Below are 25,137 nucleotides of genomic sequence, written 5' to 3'. Positions count from 1 at the left end.
AATACACAACAATATGCACACCAGTAAAGAGTTTTATGATACAGCCAGCATCAAAATTAAAATAGTGTTGTTGTCAAATGCAGAACTGATTGAAAAGCAAGACAAGGTATGACTTGGGAGATGATTCATGGAAGTAGCAAAAAAATCAGACATGGAAAAACATACAGGAAGAATTCTGACAGGAAGATGAGGAGAAAGGCATGGTAGAAACTAAGTCTTGAGTCTGAGCAAATTCCAGATGAGGAAATGCAGTGGTAATTACTACTAAAAATTTTACTCAATCCATTTACTAAAGAATAACTAAGTAGGAAAACATTTTTACTTTAGCTCAACTGCTGCTAGCAGTTGGTGCTCCCTTTGAGAAAATAAAACCAAGTCCAATGTACAAGAACAGGTCAGACTGTTACTCCCTACAGAAACAAGCCTGTATTTCTTTCTTGAACATGAACTATGGAAAAAGTACTTAAAAATCTAAGTTTCACCTAAGAATAACTGTGTGTTAATCACAGAGTTCAACCAATAGCACTAGAACAAAACAGAGAAAATACTAAAATGGATAAAGTATTACATTGTACATCAACAGTCAGGAGAAGAGCTGATCAGGTCACTGTTTCTCATAGTGTCAATTTCACTTCAACAGGTTTCCCCTTTGGTGCTCAGTTGTCGCCGATCAGGGAGAACATATGATATTTGTCCCTTTGAGACTGGCTTAATTCACTCAGCATGATGTTTTACAGATTCCTCCATCTTGTTGCAAATGACCGGATTTCATTGTTTTTGACTGCTGTATAGTATTCTATAGAGTACATGTCCCATAATTTCTTTATCCAGTCTACTGTTGATGGGCATTTGGGTTGGTTCCAGGTCTTAGCTATTGTGAATTGAGCTGCAATAAACATTAGGGTGCAGACAGCTTGTTTGTTTGCCAATTTAAATTCCTTTGGGTAAATTCCAAGGAGTGGTATGGCTGGGTTGAATGGTAGGGTTATATTCAGGTTTCTGAGGAATCTCCAAACTGACTTCCATAGTGGCTTAACCAATTTGCATTCCCACCAACAGTGGGTTAGTGTCCCTTTTTCCCCACATCCTCGCCAGCATCTACTGTTGGTAGATTTCTGAATGTGAGCCATTCTAACTGGGGTGAGGTGAAACCTCATTGTGGTTTTAATTTGCATTTCCCTGATTGCTAGTGATCTTGAACATTTTTTCATGTGTCTGTTGGCCATTTGGATTTCCTCTGCTGAAAAATGTCCTTGGCCCATCTCTTAAGTGGGTTGTTTGTTTTGATGTTGTGGAGTTTCTTGATTTATTTGTAGATTCTGGTTATCAACCCTTTATCTGTTGCATAGTTTGTGAATATTTTTTCCCATTCTGTTGGTGGCCTCTTCACTTTCCTGACTGTTTCTTTTGAAGTACAGAAACTTCTCAATTTGATGCAATCCCAAATGTTAATTTTGGCTTTGACTGCCTGTGCTTCTGGGGTATTTTCCAAGAAGTCTTTGCCAGTACCTGTATCTTGCAGAGTTTCTCCAATGCTACTAATTTGATGTGTCAGGTCATAGATTTAAGTCTTTAATCCATGTTGAGTGAATTTTTGTGTAAGGTGAAAGGTGGGGGTCTTGCTTCATGATTCTGCACGTGGAAATCCAATTTTCCCAGCACCATTTATTGAATAGACTGTCCTTACTCCAGGGATTGGTTTTGGATCCTTGATCAAATATGAGTTGGCTGTAGATGTTTGGGTTGATTTCTGGTGTTTCAATTCTGTTCCATTGATCTATCCATCTGTTTCTGTACCAGTACCATGCTGTTTTGATAACAACTGCCCTGTAGTATGTCCTGATTAACACACAATTATTCTTAGGTGTTTAAATTTTAACTGAAAAGTGATCCCTGTTAAATTAAGAGTGGGAATAAGAGAGGGAGGAGATGTACAATTTGGGACATGCTCAATAGGACTTGCCCCAAATGGTGGAGTTAGAATCATGCCAGGGGATCCCAATACAATCCATCAAGGTGGCATGTACCAGTACCATCTCACTAGTCCAAGTGATCAATTTCAGTTCACAATTGATCACACTGATAGGTCTAAGAGTCAAAGGGATCACACAAACAAGTCTAGTGTCTGATAATACTAGCTGATAGAATCAAAAAGGGAGAGAACGATCCATCATGGGAAGCGGGATACACAGAAGACTCATAGAATGGCAAATGTCCTAAACAACACTCTGGCCTCAGAATTAGCCCTTAAAGCATTCGGATATGGCTGAAGACCCCATGAGAGTATTTTAGGCATGGAAAGCCAATACACCCTGGAAAAAAAAAAAAAAAAAAAAAAAAGAAGACCTAAATGGAAGATCTCTGCGAGTGAGATCCCAGTGGAAAAAACGGGGCCATCAAAGAAGGAGGTACTTTTCTCTGAAGGGAGGAGGGAACTTCCACTTTGACTATGACCCTGTTGGAATAAGATCGAAGTCGTCAAACTCAAAAGGCTTCCATAGCCTTGGCAACTCATGACAAGAGCCTAGGGAGATTACTGACGCCATAAACAAGAGTGTCAAATTGTTAAGTCAACAACAGGCGTCACTGTACTTACTTCTCATGTGGGATCTGTCCTTAGTGTGTTGTCCAATGTGAAGTAATGCTATAACTAGTACTGAAACAGTATTTTACACTTTGTGTTTCTGTGTGGGTGCAAACTGATGAAATCTTTACTTAATATATACTGAATTGATCTTCTGTATATAAAAATAATTGAAAATGAATCTTGATGTGAATGGAATGGGAGAGGAAGTGGGAGATGGGAGGGGTGTGAGTGGGAGGGAAATTATGGGGGGGGGAAGCCACTGTAATCCATTAACTGTACTTTGAAAATTTATATTTACTAAATAAAAAATAAAAAAAAAATCATTGACACACACACAACACACACACAGAAAAATCCAAGTTTCAGGGTTTGGCGTGGTATAGGGGTTAAGGTTGCCGCCGTGACAGCAGCATCCCACGTGGGCACTGGTTTGAATCCCCACTGCTCTGCTTTTTAAAAATTAATTTTTTAAGGAATACAAATTTTCTAAGTACAACTTTAGGAATATAGTGATTCTACTACTCCCACTCCTCCTCCCTCTCCCCTTCCCAGTCCCATTCTCCATTAAGATTCATTTTCAATTAACTTTGTACACAGAAAAACCCTATGCAAAGATTTCAACAATTTGCACAAACACATGCACACACACAAAAACTGAACTAGTTTTACAGTTAACTCTCATAATACAACTCATGGAGGACAGATGTCCTGCATGGGGAGTTAATTTACAACAGGAATCACTGTGCACTAACACTCAATATATGACATCAGTGACCACCTGAGGCTCTTGACATGAGCTGACTACACTATGGAAGCCTTCTGAATCCAAAAACCCAGTTGGTATTTCTATCCAGCTCCCTGCTAATGCCCCTGGGAAAGCAGTGGAAAATAGCCCAACTTGTTGGGCCCCTGAACCCATATGGGAAACCTAGAAGAAGCTCCTGGCTCTGGCCTGACCCAGCCATGGTCATTGCAGCAATTTGGGGGGTATCTAGCTCTACCAAAGCTCTACAAGTGAGCTTAGTATGTCCTTGATCAAGTTACTTCACTGATAATATATGCCCTCTTCCCAGAAAATCTGACCCTGTCTTCCTCATCTACAAATGAGATAACACACCCAAATCACAAACTTTTCATTTAAAATGAAACACGAGATACTCAAAGCACTCAGCCTTATACCTATCATATGGCTATTCATGAATAAATGGCAGTTGTGTTTGTTCAGTTAGTGATACCATTATTTACAGTAATTCTTCTCCTTCTACAATATATCTAACAGCAAATAGCCTTGATACTCCTCCTTCCAAAACACACCTCAAATCTCTCTATATACGTCAAATGTGTCTATCTTACAATGTCTTGGTCCAATGACAACCACCCCTGGTAAGCCTAATAGTCTAGCTGGTCTCTCAGCCTCGCAACCTTGACCCAATCCATTACCCCCAGCAATAACAGTACTGTCACCTTGGCTGGAAAGCCTGGAGTGACTTCACTACTGCACTTGGTAGTCACCAAATAAATGGCAGTTTAATGGGTAACTAATACAATTAAGTTTTTCACTTACGTACATTGCTGTCCTATGGAAATTCAGAGCTTCTATGAATTCCAAAGATTTAATGTGGATAAACTCAGAACCATTTAAATTCATCTCATTTATTCATGAAGATTACATATATTCAGTACAAAGGTCTTTAAAAAGTTTTTGGAAAATTGAATTAAAAGATAATTCTTTTTGGTGCAGAATAATTTTGAAATTCATGCATAGTCATTTCAAAATATTCATTTTCCATGAAGCTTTTGAACATCCTATGGATGCACAGATTTATATTGTTTTCTGCACCAAAAAAAATTTCTTTTAATTGTGTTTTTCCAAGAAATCAAGTGGTCTTGTATTTAAAAAATATATCTTAGATAAAATCAGTGACTAACACCAGTTAACACCAATTCTTTTATATATATGTTTTTAATATTTATGTATACAGGGAGGCAGAACAGGAGTGGGAGCTATCTTCCATCTGCTGATTCACTCCCCAAATGGCTGCGAAGGCCAGAGTTGAGCAGATCCAAAGCCAGGAGCTGCTTCTGGGTCTCCCACGTGTGCACAGGGAGGGGATCAAGCACTTGGGCCTCTGCTACTGCTCTCCCAGCCCATTAGCAGGGAGCTGTATCTTAAGTGGAGCAGCCAGGACTCGAATCACAGTTGGCGCCCATATGTGACGCTACCATTGCAGGTGGTGGCTATGCCACAGCACTGGCCCCTTTTAACACCAGTTCTTAACCATGAACTCAGTAACTACCTTCCACAATCAAATACCTCATCACTTTAACTCTCAGCATTAAATATTTGAAAAAATGTGCTTTCCCCTCCTTCAATCATTAGAAACTTGAGCAAAGGAACACTGAGTTACCTGGGCCTGGTATTTTCGAACTTTGGTTATTTGGTTTGCTTTCGCCTCCATCCTTCCCACTAATGCCTCTAGTTCACACTCTAAGTTTTCTTTGAGCTCAACGGTTGGCGACTCCTGGATGAGTTTTGCAAGTTGCTGGTGATCACTGTATACAAAGCAAAAGTAGGATTTGGTTAAATTTCCTTTGTCTCACTGCTACGTCCATCGTATCTCACCACAGGTCACTGCTCTGAATTAAAAGTGTGAGGCAAGAGTTCTTAATTTCAAAGAGTTAACTACATATGTACTCTTTATTTCCCCTAAAAAAGTATTTCTGTAGAAAGGAAAGTCTAGAATAGTAGACTAGTATCCTGTTTTTTTTTTTTTTTTTTGACAGGCAGAGTGGACAGTGAGAGAGAGACAGAGAGAAAGTTCTTCCTTTGCTGTTGGTTCACCCTCCAATGGCCAATGGCTGCTGGGCTGGTGTACTGCGCTAATCTGAAGCCAGAGGCCAGGTGCTTCTCCTGGTTTCCCATGCGGGTGCAGGGCCCAAGGACTTGGGCCATCCTCCACTGCCTTCCTGGGCCACAGCAGAGCTGGACTGGAAGAGGAGCAACCAGACAGAATCCGGAGCCCCGACTAGGACTAGAACCAGGGGTGCCAGCACCTCAGGCAGAGGATTAGCCTAGTGAGCCATGGTGCCGGCCCTTGTTCTTAAGCTGCATCATAAATTACAAGTTTAGCTGAAATTAATTATTTTATGCATGGTCTCCAAAAGTTATTGTAAAATAAATGCATGTTATGAAAACTATACATGGCCCATAAAATTTTCCTGCACAAAATAAACTTACCTTTTAATTCAATTTTCCATGAACTTTTTTGTCTATCAAAAGGAAAAAACCTTAAGTACAAATCTTAGTCTTCAAAACATTTACCAGTATCAGAAAAGGGAGACAAGGGACTTTTTTTTTTTTTTTTTTTTTTTAAGGGAGACGGTTTATTGGTGGGGGAAACTGGACAGACCGGGAGGAAAGGAGTGAAGAAGGAAAAGCAAAGAGAGCATTAAAGAGAGAGATCAAGATAAAGAGCAAGCCACATGTTCAGGAACAGGTCTTGTTAAACCTTTGCCCTGGGGGCTGGGAGGGTGGGCGGGCAGGGAAGTAGGAGCAGTGAACTCCTTTAGGGTGGGAGTAGAGCTGACATCAGTGGTTTAGCCATATGGTTACCTGGCTTCCAGCAATGGCAGTGAGGGGAGGGGGAGTTAGAGCCTAGGATGGTGTAGACTGTGCCATAGATAAGACTGCACCATTTTACTAACATCTCCCAGTTTGTTTTTTATAAAACAAAAACAAGAGTTGTACGGGATTACATTAGACCCAAAAGTCAGGACGGGTGGAGGGACGATTATCTGAGCTATTTCCTGCTGACATGGGGGGCGATGAGTTACTTTCTGCTGGCATCTATTGGCAAGGGGCGATGAAAGGGACAGATTTTATCCCTAACAATTACATCTGTTAAAGTCCAGGAGGGAGGCTGGAAAAAGGATTGTGCTCATGGACATTTGTTGAATAAACAGAGTAGGGATAATAGAAGAAGCTAAAAGAACAAAGAAGTTTCAGAACTAAAAGTAATTTAAGAATAAAAAACTCACAAGCTCATTTGCCCAAATTCATCCTGTAAAGTCTGTAAGACTTCTGACAACTCTTCATTAATGCTGGAGGAGGGAGGGGTTACTGACTTCTTACTTTTACTGCTTCGTGATGATACTTGTTTTGCCAAAGGAACACTGTTGACTACTCGATCATTGCACAGAACTTTACTGTGTTGCTTCATTAGATGCAGGACATGCTGAACATTGGCGACCACAGCATGGCTAGGACTAGTTGACTGAAGAAAGAAAGATATTGTAATGAAGCTGTGTCCTCTATACCTGCTTTCTTTTTACTCCCTAACCTGAGCTAAAAATAAGTGCCCCCAAACCTGTGAAATACATCTCCAAGTCTACAGTAAATCACTTAACAGTCCTGTAGAGTCAACCTCTGAAATATCTCTACCTACTGTTATTCACTTGATTTATGCATTCACCTACATAGCTACAGAATGAATTAAAGAATCTGCTGTGTTCCTGCTCCCAGTCTAAGTGCACAGTGCTGTCAGTTATTGCCCTAAAATATTGTTTTGATATTATTTGAAGTCCACTGATGTAAAATCCAGACTATAATGTCCCAAATTCTCACCCTGGACATAAGGCCCTACATCACTGAGCTGCAACTTACACTCCTTGATCTCATGTTTCAAACTCCAAATTTCTCTCCATTCTGAACAAATATTTGCAGACATTTACATAGTGTAGTTTGTGTGGAAGTTTTATACCATTCTTCTTCTTCTTCTTTTTTTTTTTTTTTTTTTTTTTTGACAGGCAGAGTGGACAGTGAGAGAGACAGAGAGAAAGGTCTTCCTTTTACCACTGGTTCACCCTCCAATGGCCGCTGTGGCCGGTGCGCTACGGCCGGCGCACCACGCTGATCCGAAGCCAGGAGCCAGGTGCTTCTCCTGGTCTCTCATGCGGGTGCAGGGCCCAAGCACTTGAGCCATCCTCCACTGCACTCCCGGGCTACAGCAGAGAGCTGGCCTGGAAGAGGGGCAACCAGGACAGAATCTGGCGCCCCGATCGGGACTAGAACCAGGTGTGCTGACGCCACTAGGCAGAGGATTAGCCTATTGAGCCGCAGCGCCGGCCTTTATACCATTCTTTAAAATCTAGTTCAAACGCATCATTTAAGTCTTTTTAAAAACTGCTGGATAAACAACTGGTTCATTCTCACATCACCTGTATAACACTTGAAATCTTTTATAGCATTTATTGAAATATACTGTGATATTATCCATCTTTCCTGTTACAGTGTACTTCCAAGTAGGAGAGACTACTATTGTACTCATGAGTAGTATGAAGTACTAAGTATATGTCACATCAATGAAAAGAGTAATCTGGTAGTCTCAAAAATTTTGTTTTGGCTTGAGGACAACCTCTACATGCTACTCCAGTTTAAAACAGAAGCTGCCTTACTTGGCTCCACAAGCACATTAGACAACCTGTTTAAAATGCAGATTCATAGGCAACACTCCAAATGATTCCACGTGGGGTCATGGTTTGGAAATTTTTATTTTAAGTCTGCTAGTTGATTCTGACCAGCTAGATTCAGAAACCATCACACTAAGAGGAATAGATGTTCTTATTTTAGTTTCTATTCGCAAATTAAATACAGCAAAAAATTAAAAGAATTATACACATTGTTAGGAAAATGGTGCAGTCTTATCTATGGCACGATCTACACCCTGATTTACATCCTATGCCCCGGTTCCCACTGCTGCCATTGCTGAAAGCCAGGTAGCCACATGGCCCAACTACCTGTGCCAAGCTCCACCCCCATCCTCATGGGATTTGCTGCTTCTGCTTCCCTGCCAGCCCTCCGGCAAAGCTTTAAAAGGGCCTGTTCCTGAACAAGTGGCTCTCTTGGCTCCTCTCGTCTGCTCTCCTCTCCACTCTCTTCTCTCCTCGCTCTATCTTGCCCACTCTCTCTAGCCTCCTCTTCTCCTCTCTCACTTCCCTCTCTCCTCTTTCTCTCTTACTCTCCTTTTCCCTCTTTGCCCCTTCCCTCCGGTCTGCTGGGTTTTCCCCAATAAACCCTTTCCCTTACTCTGGTGTTTGGTGTGTTTTGTGACGGGCTAACACACATCAAAGTAGAAGTTATTTGAGGAGTTCAATGCTGACCCAACATCTCAAAATGAATTAATCAAAGTTTTGCTCACAAATGAGTACTCATCATATGAAGTGCCTATATGCACACTTTCCTTTTCCTATCATTTTTCTATTATTGTAATTTTATATCTGTTGAATTTAACAAAGAGCAACTGGGGGACAGGAGTTTGGCTTGGCAGTTAAAATACTTGTGTCCCATGTTGGAGTGCGTAGGTTCAATGCCCAGCTGCACTCAACCCCAGGGTTCCTGCTAAAGCAAACTCTGGGGGTAGTGCTGATACCTGAAGTGACTGGGTTCTTGCTACCTGGATTCAAAGCAGAGACTGGAAATAAGCTCCTGGCTCTGAACCCAACCAGAGACCATTGCAGACATCTGGGGAGTGAAGTAGCAATGGGAGTTTTTCTCTATTAAATAACATTCAGAGGCAGGCATTTGGTGCAACTTGACATGTCCATATCTCATATTGGCATGATTCCAGCTTCCTGCTAATGTACAGTCTGGCAGGCAGCAGATGATTGCTCAGGCACTTGGGTCCCTGCCATCCCTGTAGGCAACCTGGATTGAGTTCCTGGTTCCTGGCTTCAATCGAGCCCAGCTTTCCCTGGCTGTTGCAATTATTTCTGGAGTGAATCAGTGGAACGAATTCTCTCTCTCCCTGTCTCTCAAATTAAAAAACAAACATTTTAAAATTTAAATTTGTATGTCTACTATATTTCCTAGTAATTCATTTTAATTACACTTTACAGATACACTGGTTTATAACAGTATGTAATGAAAAATGAAAATTGATCCTTCATGACAGTTTGAGAAACATTCATCTAAGTGCCCATTAAGTTATTAGAATAAAAATACATTTTCATAAAAATACAAATTGTGGTGGAATGAGAAGGTGAGAAGGTCATGCCAAGATGGCCACTGACAACAGAAACTGCCTGGCAACAGGCCGTGATTGGATGGCTTCAGAAACCATATGACAACAGAGCCTGACTGACAACAGTCAAGTTGGTTAGGGCATAGACCCCCCCCCTTGACCGGATTGGCTGCCTTGGCTATATAAGCAGCTGTAGCAACTGAAATAAAGTCTGTGGGCTGCTTGCCTCTGGCCTGCTTTCACCAGACTCCCGGGGTCTGTGTGGTGACTCCGTGCCTCTTGCCCCCACCACGCTCCTCCTCTCAGAAGAAATCAACAGCAACAACTTCAAAAGGAGAGCTCAGGTTGAAAATTCCTAGGTTTGATTTTGTTTTATTCAATCTCGTATAAATGACTTCATTGGGAATTACCAGTTAGGCAATCACATTTGGAGAAAACAACACAAAATGGAAACCTGAGCTAGGCTTTATGAATCAAGTCCGGGAGAACTTTATTTGATTAAAAAAATCTGTTTATAAAAATCAACTCCCCGAGTAGAGTACCTACAGAGAACTCAAAGGAGAGACTCAGGGAAAGGCCTATTCAAATGATTCTAGAATCACTGAGTGAAAGGGATGATGATGTACTCTTCCCCATGAAAATGCAATGTCAGGCTGAATTAGCTGACAGTTTAGTATAAGCCAGAGATTCCATTATGTGCTAGGTATGCCGCATTTACAATTCTATATCAGTTTAGGAAGGGAGTGATGAGCTGATGAAGAAATTCAACAAAGGACCACATTTAATATGAACAGCTAAAGAAAAAGGAAAAATTTATTTATAATCTAGAGTAAGAAATTAAGAAAAATAAGGTTCTGTTCCAAAATAATTTTCCTGTAGGGCTGATTTGTTCTGTGGGTTCCTAAGAGCAAAGATCATGAGTAGAATTTATTAAGTGAAAGGCTTCAACTTACTTGAAAGAAGAACTTTCAAATAAAGATGTCTAGAAATGTGATGATCTAAGGTATCAAGAGATCTCATCAGCAGAAATATTCAAAGGCAAAGTAAACGACCATCAGTGAATTTTATGAATGAAAACAATGAATAGGGAACGGTGCTAAGTGAGTCCCAAATTTAAGTGAACATCAGACTGGGACTGGAAAACCAAAGCAATTTTTAGACCCCACACCCAGGTAAGTCTGACTCAGTAGAATTGTTGTGGGGCTTCATAATCTGATTTTTCAGAAAGCATGCTCAGTGATTCTGATTGTAGTTAATTAACCCTTTAAAAATACAAAGACTCTATGGTGAAAAAAGAAAAAAGAAGAAAGAGCTCATTAGGAGTACAAACTTAAAAAAAAAACAGGTCAAAAGATGGCTTATAATTTAACAAGAGATTAAATTTTTGGGGGAAATGACATCAATGGCACCAATTATTGGTAAGTGATTTGCACTGAACACATCTACATAGTACAAACAGAAAAGTGTGGAAATTGTTCATTCCTCAAGCTTTCCCCGAGGATTAAAATTAAAAAAATAAAAAATAAAAACCTTTAACAAAGGTAAAATTCAAAGAACATTCATTTCTCACACCACTGACAATTTAGTTAGGTACCAAGACATCTAAACATGAAACAACCAACAGCACACACAGTTCACAAAAATACTATAAACAGTAGAAACTTCTAAGAAGTATGTGTTTCTTTTCTTAGCAATCATTCAGCACAGGCTGTTATCTGACAAAAATACTATCTCTACACTCTAAGGAAGAAAGGACTGATGTCTATGTGTGACACTTTAAGAGTATCAGTCCTAGGTGTGATCAGGAGGGGAGGACATCTATCCATACAACTATCCATTTGTAAATATAAATCAACAGAGCTGAAATTAAAAACCCAATGCTACAGATTTCCATTAAGCCCTATGGTATCCTCATCAAACCAGGGTTTTTGTGATTTTCTACTTACTCTCAACACGTGCTCTGCCCCCCATTTCCTCCCTGTTCCCCCAATTCCATACAACTTTCCCCCATCTCATTCTCATTGTTATATTTGCATGATCCACACTGGTAGGGGAGAAAACAAACGTTTCCACCACTTGTAGTCATACAGGCAAAAATCTGTATTTAATTAGAAGATGTATTAAGTTGTACAAAAAATATCAAGTTAAATGAACTCACCTTTCCAGCTACAAATGGCATATCACCCAAGCATAATCTATAGTGCGGCTGTGTACCAAAGCAGTTCCTAGGGCCTTTCTGAATGGAAAGAAAACAGGAATGTTAAATAAAATAATTACAGGATGATAAAAACTGATACACAAATAAGCTCAACTCACAGCTTACTACTAGGCTATTACATCCATTACTGATCCTGGCATTGTCTAGAGGGAGTTCCTAGTAGTTAATTAATACTTGTCAGTATATATCCAAGCTTAGGAAAGGTAAGGGGGTGGGTAGGGAAATATTACCTGATAAAGCAGCAATTCCATTCTAAATCAACAGTATACAACTAAAACATTTTTAAAAGCACAAGATTAATTAATGTAACATTGGACACTAATGCTAGTATTTGTACCACTCTTCTGTAGTTACAAATGTTTTCATATGTATCATTTCAATTTTAGGGGACAAACTTAGGAGTAGATACTACTATTCCCATCTTTCAAATGAAAAAAAAATTAAGAGAAAGATTTACTCTGCTAGGGATATAGTACTAGATGGTTTATGACTGTTTCCACAAAACTAAAGCAAAGAATCAGCCACTTTGCCCGATTGGTTTTGATTTCATACCTTTTCCGGAGGTTTTGACTTCTTTTTTTTAATTCTTCTAGCACTAGAAACATATGGAGTTGTCTTATCTTCCAAGATAAGTCTATTTGTTTCTAGACCAGTTTGCAACTAGGAAAAACATGAATGCCTCAAGTTAATGCTGCTGAAATAAAAACTATGATTCAAATTTGAGATTTGTCATTAAAATCCTATAAAAACCAGTAAGAGTAACCTTCTGAAAACAGTATATAATGCCAAATGGATGCTTTAATATTCTTTAATATTCTTACTTTTTAAAAACTGGCATCCCCTACGGTGCCAGGCTCAAATCTGTCAAGAGTGTAAAATTTCTTCCTCTTGAGAATGCATATAATTACGACACAAAAATCAGAAATTTATGCCCAAAAGTACTGAATTATTTCAGCATGTTCTCAACCTCTTTTTTTCTGGAAGTTTAGTAACTACATTAAAATTAATATATAATTTTTAATGGTACAAATTCCATATTTTCAAAGGATTTGAAAAAAAAAAAAAGGACTGTTTTTCATAAGTCAACTTTCAATCTCCCATAAAAAAATCATCAAAATTATCTGCAGTTTACCGTGAAGAATTCAGGTTGTTGGACTACTCTCTAAACTTTTTGGTTTTTCCAGGTTGGGAAATAATTTTTTAAAGATTTATTTATTTGAAAGTCAGAGTTACACAGAGAGAGGAGAGGTAGAGAGGAAGAGAGGTCTTCCATCTGATGGTTCACTCCCCAGATGGCTGCAACGGCTGGAGCTGCGCCTGTCCAAAGCCAGGAGCCAGGAGCCAGGAGCTTCTTTCGGGTCTCCCACATGGGTGCAGGGGCCCAAGGACTTGGGCCATCTTCTGCTGCTTTCCTAGGCCATAGCAGAGAACTGGATTGGAAGTGGAACAGCCGGGACTTGAACTGGCGCCCATATGGGATGCCAGCACTTCAGGCCAGGGCGTTAACCAGCTGTGCCACAGTGCCGGCCCTGGGAAAATTTTTTTTAAAGAAGTATTCCAAAAGAAACTGTAATGAGTTCAAACAAACGCTCAGGGCCAATGGCTTAAGTTTAAAGACTGTTACCAATTCTTCCCATAATGACTGCACTGACAAAGGGATATATCTCTCTAGCTTTCAGAGCGTCTATATACTCTCACACATCCAACAATGCTAATTTATTCAGAGTAAACTAACTAGATTCAAATAATAGGTCTGGAAGACTTATGATGCCAGTGAGTATCAAGAGCACACAAGAAAACAACTGCTCTTCCAGCTTATTTCTTCACAACAGTTGTCTTATATTTGTGTTTCAGAGTGCTAACATTTTACAGTGCTTTCACGGTCTTTTATCTCTTTTGATTTCCTCATGCTAAGATGATGTGAAATGAAGATCACATTATTAGTAAGCAGTAAAATCCAGGCTGCGAATGGTTAACTTGCCCAAGACTGTAACTACAATTAGCTAGACTTGGCATTACATATCTCTAGCCACTGTTGATCCATCAATAACATCCACCATCAGAACTTAACACCTTTACTGATAATGTATCACCAGCAATATGGGTTTTGCTTCTATTTCTTGTCAGCTAAATGAAAGATGAATAATAATTGAATTTGAAAAATTCACAATATAATACCCTGTTAAATTTTGTATTTTATATATAAAGGAATTTCAGAAAGTTCATTCAAAATGGAATTAAAAGTTAAATTTGATATGCTGAAAACATTTTTTGTAACCCAAGCATATATAGAATGGGTCTTCAGAAAACTGCATAGAAAAAACTATGTATGGATTAAAAAAAATTTTGGTGCCACAACAAACTTTCTTTTAATTCCATTTTCCATGAACTTTATAAACATTTGTAGTGCTCTTGTATGTATATAAAGCACAACCTGTAAGCTTGCATATTCCAAGTGAGGAAATGGCAAGATACACTGGCCTACCATAATGTAAATGAGCCAAAAAAACCTAATGGTGGTCAGAAACAAAAAAGACTACATAACTCAAAAAGCAAACTGATAGGAAAAAACATAGACATTTATAAATTCATAAGGTAAATATTTAGAACAGTGTGTCAGGTTTAACAGAACATATTATGTCAATGAATTCACAGAAGTACTTGAAGAAACAGATAATATGAGATAATATGAGATGATAAAATGTTTATATTCTTGCAATTACACATATGAAGTGAGCCCAGGACACTGAAGGTATCTAGCCAAAGACTGAACTGCAATGCTCCACTGATAATTATTTTGTAATCGGGAACCCCTTCTTGCATGGATATGAGAAAATATATATGTAAATGTTATAAAATTTAAAGACCCTAGAAAGGCAAAGGAGTATTTGGGAATTATTTGAACAAATAAATGCATAAGTCCTGGTTGGGGAACGATTTTCTGCCAAGGACCATTAGGACATTTACGTCACTTGCACGTCATATAAAATTATCAATTTAAAAATTAGTTGCCTGCTATATAGATTTGGTGAATTTCATGGCCTCCTTATGATTACCTTCACAAGGCCAGACCAAATTATTCTGCCTGCAGTCCTTACATGGCCCCCCGGCCACAGGGCAAAGACTTGTTAAAATGAGTTAAAAACAAACAAAAAACCCCACAAAAATTGTATTCTATTGAGTTTGTAGCTCATTACTCAACCTCTGTTCTGGTTTTTGGAGGCCATCAAAGAAAAGAAGCCCATATATGCAGGTTATTTTATGAAGGCTTTCGAATATCAGTTAGTGACCTATGGTAAGAAGTTTTACATGATTACTATGTGTAGAATCTCTTTTTTCAGTCTATTAGTTTATTTCTTTAAAAAAAAATTAATTTATTTGAAAGGCAGAAATACAGAGAAAGAAAAAGAGATCTTCCATTGCTGGTTCATCCCCAAAATGGCTGCCACGGCCAGGGCAGAAGCCAGGAGCCACTTTCAGGTCTCCCATGTAGGCAGCAGGGGCCCAAGAACTTGGGCCATCCCCCACTCCTTCCCCAGGTCACAGCAGAGAGTTGAAATGGAAGTGGGGAAGCTGGGACTTGAACTGGAGCCCATATCGTATGTGGGCACTGCACGCAGAGGCTTAACCTTCTAAGACACAGAACTGCTTCCTCCAGCCCCAGGCTTTTAGTTTCTAAAATGCTGATTCAAACTGTTCAAATTTTATTCTTGTCTGTAAACATGTCATTTCCCAAATTACGTTATATTTGAGAATGTATATATTGGAGTATTCTAAAATACAAGTAGTCCAAGATGCCCAACTCTAAGTGCTTGCTTACAATGGAGAAGTGGTAAACATACCCACTCACATTTAAACTTACCTCAGCTGCTTTGGCTTGCATACGTTTTCTTTCCTGTTCTTCTTCATGGAGTTTCGCTTCCAACTCTTGCATTTTTTTCTAGTGTTCAAAAAAAGGGATAACAGTCAAAGTCTTAGGCATGTTTTTGTAAAATTTTAATACAGTAACAGCAACATATTATAAATTTGGGTAAAATTTAAGTTTTTTTAGTTCACTCTAGTAATGGCACCATGCTTAACAACATCCATAACACTTTCCCGGGTGATTAGTATTACTCATTTGCAAAGGCACATGAACAGGATTATGGGTAAAGTCTACATCATCAAAGAATATGTTTTCTTATGAAGGTAGATAGGTTACATGGAGGTTTAATCTGGAACTAAACTAAAATTAGTTCTGAGAACAATGTAAACCAAGTGACAAGCCTTAATGATATTCTAAATGTGAACCTTCTCACCAAATTTGTTCTTTTCAAAAACTCCTACTCATATCTTTGCAGTAAGGTCATGTTTACTGCTATTTTCAGTGACATAAAATAATATTAAAATCATTACTAAGCATAAATGAGTAAACTATATATTCACTCACTTCTGCAAGGGCCTGCATTGTAGTAAGTTTGTTATACTCCTGTTCAAGAAGATCCAATTTCTCCAGTTGGCTCTGAACATGTGTTTGATCATGTTGTCGTTCTCTTTCTAGGGAAACCTGGAAATAATATTAAATACAAGCATAAAAATATGACAATCAAAATAGTGAAAAACAAGTAACACTGAATATATTTTAGAATATACTGTATGCTATCTGTCCGCCCTTATATAGAACTTAAATACAGAGAGAAATTGAAGATGGCGGAATAGTGAGGGCACGCACCGATAGTCCGGGAAAATTTGGTTTAATAAAAGGGGAGTTATGGTAGCCTCAGAAAAAAGAACCAGGAAAATATTGCAGAGGAAACTCTTCTGGATTGAGTGGCCGTGAATCGGAGGACCTACTGGGAGAACAAGGTCGCCCACCGCGCGGAAGCCGAGCCGCGGGACCGAGCTGCGCAAGCCGCAGGCTCTGCGCACCAGTGCTCAAAGGGGAGTGCGTGCCACACAGACAACAGCGGGGAGACCTGGGACGTCCAGGGCTCCAAGTCCACACATCAGCGCTGGAAGGGGAGCGGACCTGCGTGGAGAGCGTGGGAGCCCACAGTTCGGGACACCAGCGGCAGACTCAACACACCAGCGCTGGAACGCGAGGTGAGCCGAACCTCAATAGCCCGAGACACCGGCAGGCAAGTGGAGAGAGGAGACTAGAGGGAACGACCCCCCGGGGGGGGGGGGGGACTTCACCAGGCTAACTGGAAGAGAGAGAGAGGAAAAAAAAAAAAAAGTTAACTGGTACGGACACGGGTTTCTCTCTCTCCGCTCACCTCTCAAGGGCGAGCAAGACAAAGAGCAGGCGCCATCTTGGACATACGTCATAAGCAGAGCGACCTCAGGTCTGCACCGGCCCTGAGCCTAGCAGAAAAACCTGACTCTGGGCGGGGCGAATTAACAGGAGATTAGGACCTAGTAAATTTGTGGTGCTACTGAACTGAGACTGTGAAAAAAGACGGTGGGGGAGAGAACTCACGGAATTCACGTGAGCACTCTCCAGAGACGCTACAATTCCGTAACTTTGGCAACCCAGTGGGAGACTGAAGGAGAATTTGAGCCCACTCTGAGGGCCGAACAGATTTCCTGTGTGGTCCTTGGGAAAGAGCTTCCGATCTCTGGCTCCTGTGGGTATATCATTTGCCTGCTAACTACCTCCAACTTCGTTCAGCTGTGCAGAATAACTTCCCTTTTGAATCAAAAAAAAAAAAGAAAGAGAGAGAGAGAGAGAGGTTTACCACGCCTAACCTGGGAGTGTCACCTTTGGCACACCAAACAGAGCTCTCAGGCCACACCCATCTCAAGCCCTAAGGCTCCATCAAAAACAGATAGTCCACTTAATCTAGAGTCATAGTATAACAAGAAAAAGCACCACAGTGAAGAAACAAAATATCTCCAATATGCCAAATAACAAACGCAAAAACCAAGGTAATAAAAACAAGGAAGTCACCATGAAGCCCTCAAATGAAAAAGACACCCCAATTCAAGATTATGAGGATGATGACATAGAAGAAATGCAAGAAGCAGATCTCAAAAAATTGATAAGAACATTAAGAAGTTCTCAAAAACAAATTCTTGAACTACAGAAATCCTTAATGGACAAGATAGAAAATCTCTCTCGTGAAAATGAAATATTAAGGAGGAATCAAAATGAAACGAAACAACTAGTACAACAGGAAACTGGGATAGTGACTGAAGTGAAGAATTCAATAGATCAAATGAAAAACACAATAGAGAGCCTTACAAACAGAATGGGGGAAGCAGAAGAGAGAATATCGGACTTAGAAGACAGAGAACAGGAAAGGATACAGTCAGACCAAAGAAAAGAAGAGGAAATTAGGTATCTAAAACATATTGTCGGGAATCTTCAGGATACTATTAAAAAACCCAACATTCGGGTTCTAGGAGTTCCGGAAGGCATGGAGAGGGAGAAAGGAGTAGAAGGCCTTTTTAGTGAGATATTAGCAGAAAATTTCCCAGGTTTGGAGAAGGACAGAGAAATCCTAGTACAGGAACCTCACAGAACCCCTAATAAACATGACCAAAAGAGATCCTCACCACGACACGTTGTAATTAAACTCTCCACAGTGAAACATAAAGAAAAGATCCTAAAATGTGCAAGAGAGAAACGTCAGATTACTCTCAGAGGATCTCCAATCAGACTCACAGCTGACTTCTCATCAGAAACTCTACAAGCTAGGAGGGAATGGCGAGATATAGCCCAGGTACTAAGAGAGAACAACTGCCAGCCCAGAATATGATATCCTGCAAAGCTATCATTTGTGAATGAAGGTGAAATAAAGACTTTTCATAGCAAACAGAAATTGAAAGAATTTGTTGCCACTCGTCCAGCCCTGCAAAACATGCTTAAAGATGTGTTACACACAGAAACAAAGAAACACGGTCATCAATATGAAAGAAGGTAAAGGAAGGAAACCAAGGAAGGAAAGCTCACAGCAAAAGATCACAGGGAATTCAAAGCATATATTAGAACTTATCTTTGGCAAATGGCAGGGCAAAGTTACCACTTATCATTAGTCACATTGAACGTGAATGGCCTGAACTGTCCAGTTAAAAGACACCGATTGGCTGATTGGGTTAAGGAACAAAACCCATCTATTTGCTGCTTACAAGAAACACATCTTTCCAACAAAGATCCATACAGACTGAAAGTGAAAGGCTGGAAAAAGATATACCATGCCAACAGAAATGAAAAAAGAGCGGGCGTAGCCATCTTAATATCAGACAACATAAACTTTACTACAAAAACCGTTAAGAGAGACAAAGAGGGACACTACATAATGATTAAGGGATCAATTCAACAGGAAGATATAACAATTATCAATGTATATGCACCTAACTACAGGGCACCGGTTTATCTAAAAGATCTGTTAACGGACTTAAAGGGAGACTTAGACCCCAATACAATAGTACTGGGGGACTTCAATACTCCACTCTCAGAAATAGACAGATCAATAGGACAGAAGATCAACAAGGATACAGTAGATTTAAACGACACTATAGCCCAAATGGATCTAACAGATATATACAGAACTTTCAATCCTACAGCTAGATTTTACATTCTTCTCAGCAGTACATGGAACCTTCTCTAGGATTGACCACATACTAGGCCATAAAGCAAGTCTCAGCAAATTCAAAAGAATTAGAATCATACCATGCAGCTTCTCAGACCATAAAGGAATGAAGTTGGAAATTAGCAACTCAGGAATCCCTAGAGCATATGCAAACACATGGAGATTGAACAACATGCTCCTGAATGAACAATGGGTCATAGAAGAAATCAAAAGAGAAATCAAAAACTTTCTGGAAGTAAATGAGGATAACAGCACAACATACCAAAACTTATGGGACGCAGCAAAAGCAGTGTTAAGAGGAAAGTTTATATCAATAGGTGCCTACATCAAGAAATTGGAAAGGCACCAAATAGATGAGCTTTCAATTCACCTCAAGGATCTAGAAAACCTACAGCAAACCAGACCCAAATCTAGTAGGAGAAGAGAAATAATTAAAATCAGAGAAGAAATCAACAGGATTGAATCAAGAAAAACATTACAAAAAATCAGCCAAACGAGGAGCTGGTTTTTTGAAAAAATAAACAAAATTGACACCCCATTGGCCCAACTAACTAAAAAAAGAAAAGACCCAAATCAATAAAATCAGAGATGAAAAAGGAAATGTAACAACAGACACCACAGAAATAAAAAGAATCATCAGAAATTACTACAAGGACTTGTATGCCAGCAAACAGGGAAACCTATCAGAAATGGATAGATTCCTGGACACATGCAACCTACCTAAATTGAACCAGGAAGACATCGAAAACCTAAACAGACCCATAACTGAGACAGAAATTGAAACAGTAATAAAGGCCCTCCCAACAAAGAAAAGCCCAGGACCACATGGATTCACTGCTGAATTCTACCAGACATTTAAAGAAGAACTAACTCCAATTCTTCTCAAACTATTCAGAACAATTGAAGAAGAGGGAATCCTCCCAAATTCTTTCTATGAAACCAGCATCACCTTAATTCCTAAGCCGGAAAAAGATGCAGCACTGAAAGAGAATTACAGACCAATATCCCTGATGAATATAGATGCAAAAATCCTCAATAAAATTCTCGCCAATAGAATGCAACAACACATCAGAAAGATCATCCACCCAGACCAAGTGGGATTTATCCCTGGTATGCAGGGATGGTTTAATGTGCGCAAGACAATCAATGTGATACACCACATTAACAGACTGCAGAAGAAAAACCATATGATTATCTCAATAGATGCCAAGAAAGCATTTGATAAAATACAACACCCGTTCATGATGAAAACTCTAAGCAAACTGGGTTTGGAAGGAACATTCCTCAATACAATCAAAGCAATCTATGAAAAACCCGCAGCCAACATCCTATTGAATGGGGAAAAGTTGGAAGCATTTCCACTGAGATCTGGTACCAGACAGGGATGTCCACTCTCACCACTGCTATTCAATATAGTTCTGGAGGTTCTAGCCAGAGCTATTGGGCAAGAAAAAGAAATTAAAGGGATACAAATTGGGAAGGAAGAACTCAAACTATCCCTCTTTGCAGATGACATGATTCTTTATTTAGGGGACCCAAAGAACTCTACTAAGAGACTATTGGAACTCATAGAAGAGTTTGGCAAAGTAGCAGGGTATAAAATCAATGCACAAAAATCAATAGCCTTTGTATACACAGACAATGCCATGGCTGAGGAAGAACTTCTAAGATCAATCCCATTCACATATTGTGCTACATTCACATATTGTTTTTGTGCTACAAAAACAATCAAGTACGACTTATGGATTACAATGGCTTCCCCCACATAATGTCCCTCCCACCCGCAACCCTCCCCTTTCCCACTCCCTCTCCCCTTCCATTCACATGAGGATTCATTTGCGATTCTCTTTATATACAGAAGATCAGTTTAGCATACATTAAGTAAAGATTTCAACAGTTTGCTCCCACACAGAAACATAAAGTGAAAAATAATAGATGGATTTTTTTTAAATGATGATGAAATCAGATCAGACCTATTGTTATGTTTAATCCCAGTGAGTCAAGTTGGGAATTGATAATTTCTTTCTTTTTTTTTTTTTTTTTTACAGAAGATCAGTTTAGTATACATTAAGTAAAGATTTCAACAGTTTGCACCCCCATAGAAACACAAAGTGAAATATACTGTTTGAGTACTTGTATAGCATTAAGTCTTAATGTACAGCACATTAAGGACAGAGATCCTACATGAGGAGTAAGTGCACAGTGACTCCTGTTGTTGACTTTACCAATTGACACTCCTGTTTATGGCATCAGTAATCTCCCCATGCACCAGTCATGAGTTTCCAAGGCTATGGAAGCCCCTTGAGTTCTCTGACTCTTATCTTGTTTAGACAAGGTCATGGTCAAAGTGGAGGTTCTCTCCTCCCTTCAGAGAAAGGTACCTCCTCCTTCTTTGAAGACATGTTCTTTCCACTGGGATCTCACTCACAGAGATCTTTCACTTAGGGTTTTGTTTTTGTTTTTGTTGCCAGAGTGTCTTGGCTTTCCATGCCTGAAATACTCTCATGGGCTTTTCAGCCAGATCCGAATGCCTTTAGGGCTGATTCTGAGGCCAGAGTGCTATTTAGGACATCTGCCATTCTATGAGTCTGCTGAGTATTTCACTTCCCATGTTGGATCACTCTCCCCTTTATTTATTCCATCGGTTAGTGTTAGCAGGTACTAGACTTGTTTATGTGCTCCCTTTGACTCTTAGTCCTTTCATTATAATCAATTGTGAACTGAAATTGATCACTTGGAATAGTGAGATGGCATTGGTACATGCCACCTTGATGGGATTGAATTGGAATCCCCTGGTATGTTTTTAACTCTACCATTTGGGGCAAGTCAGCTTGAGCATGTCCCAAATTATACATCTCTTCCCTCTCTTATTCCCACTCTTATGTTTAACAGGGATCACATTTCAGTTAATTTTTAACACTTAAGAATAACTGTGTATTAATTACAGAATTAAACCAGTCATATTAAGTAGAACAGACAAAAAAACTACTAAGAGGGATAATGTATTAAGTTGTTCATTAACAGTCAGGGCTATGCTGATCAAGTCACCATTTCCTATAGTGTCCATTTCACTTCAGGAGGTTTCCTTTTTGGTGTTCAGTCAGTTGTCACCGATCAGGGAGAACATATGGTATTTGTCCCTTTGGGACTGGCTTATTTCACTCAGCATGATGTGTTCCAGATTCCTCCATTTTGTTGCAAATGACTGGATTTCGTTGTTTCTTACTGCGGTATAGTATTCTAAAGAGTACATATCCCATAATTTCTTTATCCAGTCTACCGTTGAAGGGCATTTAGGTCGGTTCCAGGTCTTAGCTATTGTGAATTGAGCTGCAATAAACATTAGGGTGCAGACTGCTTTTTTGTTTGCCAATTTAAATTCCTTTGGGTAAACTCCAAGGAGTGGGATGGCTGGGTCGAACGGTAGGGTTATATTCAGGTTTCTGAGGAATCTCCAAACTGACTTCCATAGTGGCTTGACCAGTTTGCATTCCCACCAACAGTGGGTTAGTGTCCCTTTTTCCCCACATCCTCGCCAGCATCTGTTGTTGGTAGATTTCTGAATGTGAGCCATTCTAACCGGGGTGAGGTGAAACCTCATTGTGGTTTTGATTTGCATTTCCCTGATTGCTAATGACCTTGAACATTTTTTCATGTGCCTGTTGGCCATTTGGATTTCCTCTTTTGAAAAATGTCTATTGAGGTCCTTGGCCCATCTCTTAATTGGGATGTTGGTTTTGTTTTTGTGGAGTTTCTTGATCTCTTTGTAGATTCTGGTTATTAACCCTTTATCTGTTGCATAGTTTGCAAATATTTTTTCCCATTCTGTCGGTTGTCTCTTCACTCTCCTGACTGTTTCTTTTGCAGTACAGAAACTTCTCAATTTGATGCAATCCCAATAGTTAATTTTGGCTTTGACTGCCTGTGCCTCCCGGGTCTTTTCCAGAAACTCTTTGCCTGTGCCAATATCTTGAAGGGTTTCTCCAATGTTCTCTAGTAACTTGATGGTGTCAGGTCGTAGATTTAGGTCTTTAATCATGTTGAGTGGATTTTTGTGTAAGGCATAAGGTAGGGGTCTTGCTTCATGCTTCTGCACGTGGAAATCCAATTTTCCCAGCACCATTTATTGAATAGACTGTCCTTGCTCCAGGAATTAGTTTTAGATCCTTGATCAAATATAAGTTGGCTGTAGATGTTTGGGTTGATTTCTGGTGTTTCAGTTCTGTTCCATTGGTCTATCCATCTGTTTCTGTACCAGTACCATGCTGTTTTGATTACAACTGCCCTGTAGTATGTCCTGAAATCTGGTATTGTGATGCCTCCGGCTTTGTTTTTGTTGTACAAGATTGCTTTAGCTATTCGAGGTCTCTTGTGCCTCCATATAAATTTCAGCACCAATTTTTCCAGATCTGAGAAGAAGGTCTTCGGTATCTTGATTGGGATTGCATTGAATCTATAAATTGCTTTTGGGAGAATGGACATTTTGATGATATTGATTCTTCCAATCCATGAGCATGGAAGATTTTTCCACTTCTTGGTATCCTCTTCTACTTCTTTCTTTAAGGTTTTGTAATTTTTTTTTCTGTCATGTCTTTTGTTACGTTTCCTTTTTCCTATCTGATTTTATAGAGTTTGGTCTTTTAAAGACTACATTAGCTTAATAAATGGCATATACCATGATTTGAGTATAGAAGCCATTTTTATCAAACTATGATTAGTAAAGGTTCTAATTTACCGATGAGTTTCTTGTGCTGTAGCACAGTGGGTTAAGCCATTGTCTGTAATGGTGACATCTCACCACAAGTGTCCTGACTAGCCACTGTACCACAATGCTGCTCCAATTTTCCATAAATTTTTCAAAGTATCCTCATGATATAGACAGGAACATGATATAAAAACCCAGGCAGATGGATTCCAAGACAGATCAAGAGGAAAAGACATGCTGCTTTTGACCAGAGGAAAATAGCAGAAGAAAACTGGAGAAGTGCATTCCCAGGGAGAGAGTTGGAGAGCAGTATGCAGTAGAAACTTTTTGAAGAGGAACCTGTAGAACAGCATGGAAGGTGCAGACGCGCAGCAGCAAGCAGGGACACACCAGCATCTCAGACTGACGGGACAGCAGACTACAATGGCCAATGCTACTGGTGATACTACCTGAGGGAATACCTCGTAGACGACACTGACTTTGATTCAGGCCTCCAGGGGTTAGGGTACACACCTAATCCAGTGAAAGAAATGCATATTTCTTTCCCCTCATCCTCCCACTAAAGTGCCCAGCAACTGGCAGGAGAAAGCACCCTTTTGATGCCAGTACAGGCTATGGCAGCTTTATGGGCTTGTGTGAGCAAGTGATTTTACCAGAGGGATAAAGCCACATTCCCCACTGACTTTGAGTCTACTGGGAGGGTTGGCCGAGGGCTGTGCACCCATGTAGGACTTTGAGGTGCCCCTACCTTCTCAACATATCATAGCTCACAGTGCCAAGGTAGAGCACCCACAAGCAGCTGGCTCTAAGAATGTCTCTAGTCTCTCCGTGGATGGGGCAGGCTCACAGGGCTGAGTGGATCCTCTGCACCCCATGACTATGGGAACCTTGAGTGCTGAGACGGTGGCAACTCTGACTGAATGACAGGGTGCAGGGTGTAAATAGGTCTCTGGGCAATCTGGACAATCAGAGGCTCAGGACTCCCTGACTGCATGGGGTGGGTCACAGCAGAGGGTTTCTTGCTCTGAGGACCA

At 39.9% G+C, this 25,137-nt stretch overlaps 1 protein-coding gene across 2 annotated transcripts in view; it reads right to left on the bottom strand.

Moving 5' to 3' along the window:
- Positions 1–25,137, bottom strand: part of CEP57 (centrosomal protein 57) — a 54,500-nt gene that overhangs the window by 4,203 nt on the left and 25,160 nt on the right. For both annotated transcript variants that reach the window (XM_051820419.2, XM_002708617.5), the window contains exons 5-10: positions 16,254–16,370; positions 15,687–15,764; positions 12,377–12,484; positions 11,765–11,842; positions 6,626–6,861; positions 4,996–5,140 (exon numbers count right to left, since the gene is read on the bottom strand). In XM_051820419.2, coding sequence (XP_051676379.1) covers positions 4,996–5,140; positions 6,626–6,861; positions 11,765–11,842; positions 12,377–12,484; positions 15,687–15,764; positions 16,254–16,370 — 762 coding nt within the window. The remainder of the gene's footprint in view (positions 1–4,995; positions 5,141–6,625; positions 6,862–11,764; positions 11,843–12,376; positions 12,485–15,686; positions 15,765–16,253; positions 16,371–25,137) is intronic.

This window comes from Oryctolagus cuniculus, chromosome 1 (genome assembly GCF_964237555.1).
Source record: "Oryctolagus cuniculus chromosome 1, mOryCun1.1, whole genome shotgun sequence".
NCBI lineage: Eukaryota > Metazoa > Chordata > Mammalia > Lagomorpha > Leporidae > Oryctolagus > Oryctolagus cuniculus.
This window is presented reverse-complemented; position numbering and strand designations above follow the sequence as displayed.